Source organism: Sinocyclocheilus grahami, unplaced genomic scaffold (genome assembly GCF_001515645.1).
Source record: "Sinocyclocheilus grahami isolate Dianchi unplaced genomic scaffold, SAMN03320097.WGS_v1.1 scaffold16.1, whole genome shotgun sequence".
NCBI lineage: Eukaryota > Metazoa > Chordata > Actinopteri > Cypriniformes > Cyprinidae > Sinocyclocheilus > Sinocyclocheilus grahami.
In genome coordinates, this window is record NW_015505195.1 from 2,343,414 (window position 1) to 2,351,400 (window position 7,987).

General features: G+C 36.0%; 1 protein-coding gene across 1 annotated transcript in view; it reads right to left on the minus strand.

Moving 5' to 3' along the window:
• Window positions 1–7,987, minus strand: part of LOC107548418 (protein kinase C zeta type-like) — a 130,872-nt gene that overhangs the window by 119,565 nt on the left and 3,320 nt on the right. The window contains exon 2 of the mRNA XM_016229101.1: window positions 750–871. Coding sequence (XP_016084587.1) covers window positions 750–871 — 122 coding nt within the window. The remainder of the gene's footprint in view (window positions 1–749; window positions 872–7,987) is intronic.

A 7,987-nucleotide genomic window follows, 5' to 3' on the forward strand; every position in this document is an offset into this window, starting at 1 on the left:
AAGATTAGAGAAGCAGTCCTCGGTAAAATGACGAGCACACAACAAAAGGTTCAAATTGTATTTTTGTGGTATCCTTGAACACAGCGTCTTCTCAACATGATGTAAACACACTAACTAGCGGAAGTGTTTGTGGGCGGGTCAGAGTTGCGGGCAGGCGGGGATTATGCAAATGTGTTACCCAGTGACGTATACCGGCAGCAGGCAAAAGATTTGAAAATATGACGACTCGTTAAGGCGATTCAGAATCGACTCTCTCTTTTGAGAGACAATATCTTTATTTATCGTGCACTTTTTTGATTAACAACTTTGCAGACTGTTTTCATTTAAGGATAGCTATGTTATAAACTGCAAAAGAGATATTTTTCAAAAACCCATATGATCTGCTCTTTAATAATAACAACAACACTGGGCTGGAGACCTCCAGGATCAGAGAAAAACTAAAAAATCATAAACCTAATATAATGTAAATTCTTTATATTTTCTGTAGGGGTCCTTGCAAGGAAATCATCATATTTAGGGGTCCCTGGTATCAAAACTTTTTAAAGTGTCCGATTTAGCTGACGTTTATATCCAAAGTGACTCAAATATTTACTCTTACCATAGGCACACGAAATCAAAATTTATCTTCTTTTTTTTTATGCATGTTCCTGGTCTTATTGTGAATAATTAATTGTAACTTGCTCTTTTTCTAAATAAGCATTTCTTTTCTGCTGACGTCACTGCAGCTAAAGTTCAAAGGTCATATATACCTTCATCGTCAATCCACTTGAGTGTAATTGGCATCTCCTTTCGGACCCCACACATCGTTCTCACCTCCTCACACACCTCTGTGTATGTCATGGCCAAATCCAAGTCAGAGATCAGCATGTCCCTACAAAAAGAAAGAAAAAAAAAGACACAATGATACAAGATTTATTCTTTTACAGTATAAAAGACCACAGCCTACAACTGGACTTCTTCAAATGGCCCGATTCTTGACTAGTCAACAACTGTCTAGTCAGTTAGCGAAGTCAACTAGATCTAATTTCTTTTCTTATTCTTTTTTTGATTTTCATATTTTTAGCAGCAGTGCCACTGACTAGACGGAAAACATTTGGAAAATATTTAGGTTTGCACCATCAGTGAAGCGGAGTTGTTATTTTTACTAAAACTACACTCTAAAAAATGCTGGGTTGTTTCAACCCAATGTTGGGTCAAATATGGACTAACCCAACTGTTGGGTTAAAAAGCTCATTTAAAAATGTAACCAAAATTTAACCCAAACAGTTGGCTTAGTCCATATTTGACCCAACATTGGGTTGAAACAACCCAGCATTTTTTAGAGTGTAACCTTAATCATTTTCGGCAATTGAAATAAAGCTGACATAAAATAACAAGTCAAAAGAAAACTAGAAATGTTGACTTGGCAACTAATGAAAATAAATAAATTTAGGTTGAAATACTAAAACTAAACTAAAACTCAAAAACGAAATAAAAGAATGGAAAAAGCATCTCTTATTCTAAATGTTCTCTGTAGCTTTAATTTGCAACACTGGCCTGAAACAGTTCCACCACAGCCAAACAAGCCACATCTGTTTGGATACACAAGAGACTTTTCTTTCAAACCTCTAGCACACAGCTGCCTAATCTGGTCCCTGCCCCAATTTCACACTGCATACAGGAACGTGCTGCCTCTGAGAGAGCCAAGTACAAGATGATTTGGTGCTGTGCTCACAGTCAGTTCAGTTCAGAGAGGGTATTTCAGTGTACAGAAGTGCAACCATATTACTAAGAAACGATTAAATCATCGCTGACCTCAAAGTGCCTTCTTGGGCATCAGGACTAATGTGTTTATGTGTGGATTCAACATGGTCTCATATCTTTCTCTGGGGCTTAATTGCCGTTTTCCCAAGTAATTCTAAGTTTATTTACCTTGATCCTGGAACCACTCTGTACCATATATAAAAATACTGTCATGGTGTTTCCACTCCATTTTGTAATGGAATATATGGAACAATATGCCAGTATATTGTGCATCCCTATTAAAACGACTGTCTTCTTAACACAGTATGATAACTTTCATTCATAACACTAACAAACATTATTACATCAGGATAAACCAGTATTAACCTAGTTTCTCAGTTAACAGCCTTTGTCATGTCCTGGATTTGAATGAAATACTGTATTACAGAGAGGCAGTTAAATTTGTTTAATGTTTTACACTTAATCAAACCCTTTAAAGTTGTTTGTTTCAAGCATGCATATATTTTAAAGCCTACATTAAAATAAAAAAAATTAAATAAATAAAAAGCAATAGAAAATTTTCCCATTTACAAAAATATTCTATAAACCAGTGAATATAACACCTAAAAATCTGTGAAATTCATAAAATAACATTGATCATCATCAGTTTCATTTAAATAATTTATCTAACCATGCAAAGAGCTTGTTTCAATTGCAATGTCTTTTTTTTGTGCAAAGCTAAAGGAAAAAAACATTTTAGAAAAATAAAATAAGCCAGTGAATACAACCCATAAATATCTCTATAATTTTAAATGTATCTTTTTTTATTATTATTATCTTTATTATTAGTATTTTTATTTTGCTAAAATATTACTGTGACAACAAACACATTTATTATAAATAATATAAACTGTCATTTATCATCAGTTATTCTAAATTATATTTCTTTATCGAATTATACAAACAGCTTGGTTCAAGTGCAATTTCTTTTCTTTTGACCTTTTTTGACCCTATTAAAGTTAAAGAAAATGAAAAGAAATGTTGATTATTTAGAAAATTTAGACACAATATTTTTTATTATTATTATTACAGTCATTTTACATTCTCAGTAAATGCTAAAATAATACGGTCTAAAATGTACTATGTAAATTACCATTTATCATAAATTATATATATATATATATATATATATATAAATAAATCATACAAAGAGATTTGATAAGTTGCAATGTTTCTTTTTACCCTTTTCTAGATAAAAAGCTAAAGAAAAATGTACCGTCATTTAAAAATATTGACTATTTAGAGCAGGGGTTCTCAAGCCTCTCCATGAAATGCCCCCAGCACTGCACGTTTTGTATGTCTCCATACTGTATATCTGACACACCCACTTCAGGTCTTGCAGTCTCCACTAATGAGCTGATGAGTTGAATCAGGTGTGATAGATGAGGGAGACATACAAAATGTGCAGGGCTGGGGGTACTCCAGGACAGGTTTGAGAACCACTGATTTAGAGCATTTAGACAATTTCTGTTTTACATATCAAATCAGTCTACAGACCTCCCACAGTTCCTTTGTAGATGGAAAATGTGACGTATGACAAGTCAGATATACTGTGTGCGTGTTTTCTGCTGAGATGAGTTCTGTAGCAGCTTGCCCCTCAGCGGGGAAATCTTCATCATGAGTCCATCATCTGCCACCCTGCCCTTATGGCTCCATCCGACCCCCACCATCCTCAGCGCCCATATGACTGCTGGCACTGGAGCTGGGGGTGAAAGGATCTCCTACAGCATGACTCTCGAAAGCCCGATCAACTGATAAATGTTAGGAGTCCCTGGAGCAGCTGCCATTGGATGGCGCCTCTCTCGGCACTGACGCAATTGAAGAGGCAGGGAGGGAAATTAAATTCCAGAGCGAGCCATGTGAAACATTTCTGATTTACTTTAATAAGTGCTAACCATCCCAGAGGATGCCAACAGTTAAATAAAGTAATTTCAGAGGTGTTAATTTCTCACTCCATATTAAAGCAGAGAGGGGTGGTTCTGAAATAGATGAGACAGACAGAAAAAGCATAAGTGTGACAATAATGTTATTTGCGCTGAATAAAAGAGGAGCGAAGGTGATAAAGAGTTTATGGGTTAATCATAAGTCTAGATTTGTGAATGGTCAGTCATCACACATGCATCTGGCATTTCACTCTGACACAGTATAACAATCGCAACTTAAACGTTTGACAAAGGTGTGAGCCTGCAGCTATCACAACTTCAACATAAACTCCTCTGAGGAAAACACTGAGATTCAGCAGAGATTCATCAAGACAGACACACCTCTCCTGAAAAAAAAATTGCAATGGAGATTCTAATCAGGGAATTTATCAAATGTATTTATCTATTTAACAAAGGCAGCGAAACCTTTTTTTATGATGCATAATAATCATTTAACATAACAAAAATTAGTGTATGGTTCTATCATGGTGTCTTGGATAGGAATAATGGTTGAAAAGTTGTTTTTTGGATGAAACGTTGACCTTTGTGACCCATCCCTATCCAAAAAGTTACAATTAATAACACTTCAAAAATGTCAACAGACCCACACATTCAGCCGTTTCTGAACAAAAGAATGTTAAATATAATGATGAACATAGTATATGAAGTTGGAAATTAACACTATTATTTATTAAATTAATCAAAAGTGACATTAAAGATAATTAAGTGTAACAAAATGATTTCTATTTTAAATAAATGTTGTTGTAGACAGAGTGTCAATGGTCCATTTGAGAGATAGGTGGCGGTAATGCACTAATAAGTCTGCGATCTGCCGTAAAGCAAGAAGACGACGCGTCAGGCGCTGGCTGTTGAGGACTCGCACAGGACAGTTCAGACATTACAGTTTATCAGAGGAAATAAATTGCACCCTTGATGAGCAACAGAGACTTAAAATAATATGAATAATAATAAATTATTAATTCATTCATTCAAAAATGTTACTGTGACAAAAAGTATAGAATTCTAAAATGTTCTGAATGCCAAAATTCCACAACTGAGCAGAGGTTCCAGAACTGTGGCGATTCTGAAACTCTCTTTTAGAACTAAATCTTCGGTTCCACAGTAAACAGACACTACAGTACATCTGTGGCCTGACCCTTTTTTGGGGGGTCGTAAAAAGACCCTTGGATGAGCTGTCCATTTTTGTGTAGTTTTGGGTAACAGCTGTTGCTCATATGCATAGGCTGAATCATCATGAACACACCCTGCTCATTTCTGATTGAGTAACCAGACTCAACCATAAAAGACACCTGAAATCATACAACTAGCCCCTGAGAAAGCCCACACAAGAGATGGAGCTCAGTGAATTTAAACAACGCCCTGTCTACAGAGAATAGTGTCATTAGGTTCAGAACTGGATATACGGTATATTCAAATTCACACAGACTAGATTTGCATGAAGAGAAAGGCTTAGAATGTTAAGTCTGTGTTATGATGTTACTGTGCTCTAAACTACGCACTGAAATTTTAGAATACAAACACAGAGTTCAGGGAATTTAAGGCCTATTCACACTCAATGTTTTCTTCTCAGCTACATGTGCATTCAGACGTCTCACTTAAATGCATTAAAAAAAACAACAATGTCATTGGTAACATGAGAACTGTGATAATATTATAAAGTTTCACTTGTGGTTTCACCTTCTGGTTGTGATTTATGACCAGTGAGCATTATCTACAGTGCTGTCTGTGTGGTTGCTATAGCAAATCAAATCTCTCTAAACCTCATGAGTCCTGGACTAAAGTTCAGCAGTGGAAATGGAAATAAGAAATACCTGCCAAGTTCAATTCCCACTTGGCACGGCAGGCTGCTGATGGTTCAGTAAAGTGTTTACATACTTTTTCTATCATTGTTCAAAGTTAATGATTCAGTGTATCACCGAGATATTAAACTGATGGTTTGTTTATGGTTAATCATGTAAAAGAACCATTAAAATTGAGCAAAATCATAATTTAGTTTGGGGAAATGTCATATGTCAGAAAACATACGTCAGCAAATCCAAACCTGCAAAATGACTGACAAGCAGAAAGCATTTTTTGAGCTGTTTGCATAGCCTAGGGCTGTCAACGTGACACCAATTTCACTATCTGTCAGATATAAGGGACATTTTATGCATGGTAAAACAGCCTCAAAGCACTTTTTACCAGCATGACAAACTTCTGTCTATTCAATGTACAAAGCTACCAAATGTGGCACTTCAACCCACTAACCGGGTCAACAATGTTGAGTATCCAGTAATTCCCCCTTCTGAGATGAGCTATTTAAAACAGTCTAATCTCTCTCTTGATTGCTCAACAATGAAACGTCTTGGACTGAAACCTAGAGGCCTGTGCTCGAATAAAGAGTGCCTGGAATCTGTGAAAAAAATAGCCATTATTGTAGCTTATAACTTGTTGCTAGGCAACTGCCTGGCTCAGGTTGTCACTTGTCAGCCAGTCACCAAGATTTCTGTCCCGCCTAGTGTTAACTTCCTCCAAAATATTTTTAGAAGTGGGAATCACCAAGGCTTTCAAAACACTCCGAAAAGCCTGACCCAAATTCAGAGAGCTATTTACACACTCATGTAAGAGAGAAATTCACATTTCCACAGACACGGAGGAACTCTTCACTTCCTGTAGCAGGTTCACTGGCACGCCATCAGGTAATTGTGCTTTTGAATCAAAGGTCTACTGTATCTCCACCCACTGAAACAGCAGGACATAATATGTAAAGCACATCTATGAAGTCAAAAAATGAGTTATGGTTAGTGGTCAACCGATATGGGTTTTTTGACAGCCAATGCCGATATCTTGGAAAGCAGGGTGGCCGATGGCCGATATAAAGCCGATATAATTTTATTTATATTTAAGAAATTTCAAATAATTTGAAAATGGATTAAAAATAATTGTGTAAAATAAACATACTTATACTTTAGATGACAAAGCATTTTTCACAAATAAATAAATATTTAATAAAAATCTAATTAAAAAGGAAGTAAACATGGTAACCAACAGGGCACTCAGTATTCTGGGAAGTTTGTGTGAATCATATTTATTTTTTTTCTCTCTAATAAAGCCAAAGGTAACACATACAGCACGCAATGAAAATGACATGAATATGACAATGGGCAACAGCATAAAGCGCAGCATAATTTGAAATCACTAGTTTAAAGTTTGTCGATCGCGCGTCTCCAGTGAAGCTGAACTCTCCTCCTGTCAGCATTCAATTCGCACGGACCGACCGCCACACAGAGAACATGCGATCATGCAGGATACAAATGCACACTTCACAAGATCTCAACTAGATTCGACTAAGTCTGCAAGGTTTGTGAAATTAAATGTTCATTAGTCATTCAAAGATTTGTTTAAATTATATAAATGCATGTTTGCTGAATGCTGACGGCAAATGAGAAAGTATTATAATGTTTGCCTTTCTATTACTAATAATATTAAAGCAATCGTTATAATACTTTTTGTATACATTTTAATTCATTTGTTTAACAGTTCTATCTGATTATTAGATAGACTTATATCCATATTAGACAGAACTGAATGACATTCTCAGCGCCGTCAAAATAAAACACATCGGCCAAACAGAAAAACTTATCGACCGATGCCGATATTTGAAAAATGCCAAATCGGCCTTGGCGATATATCGGTCAACCACTAGTTATGGTGCATTATCTCATGCTTTTATCTACAGAATGTTTATACAATATTCATATTTTTGAAACAACCAGCCTACAGATGAGTATTAATATAACAAAGTGAAGAATCTATGTTCCTCATTATTTGACTACCCAAATAAGTCATGAATTTAAATACTATATTTCAAACAAACGAGTAAAATACAATCATACACAGCTGATTTCATTTTTCTCCATGTAAAATAGCATAAATATTTCCTAAACAGCCAAATTTGATTGGTACCTTCTCCTCTAATTCATGGTGTGAAAGTTAATATTACTACCAGTTGTCACCAAGATAAGGTTTAAAGGGATAGTTCACCCAAAAATGAATGAGAGTGAGTAAAATAAATGATGACAGTAAGGATGCTCCGATCAGGATTTTTGAGGCCGATCACAGAAAGCAGTATCCGCCGCCTCTGCTCACTCTAGCCCTCCGGCCGTTCCTCACTTTAGCCCCCGGCCTCTGCTCACTCTAAGCCACCGTGTGTGACGTTGTGTTTCGTTGTGAAAGCAAAACTACTTGTGGTTAAGTTGTATTTACAACACTGTTCCAGAACA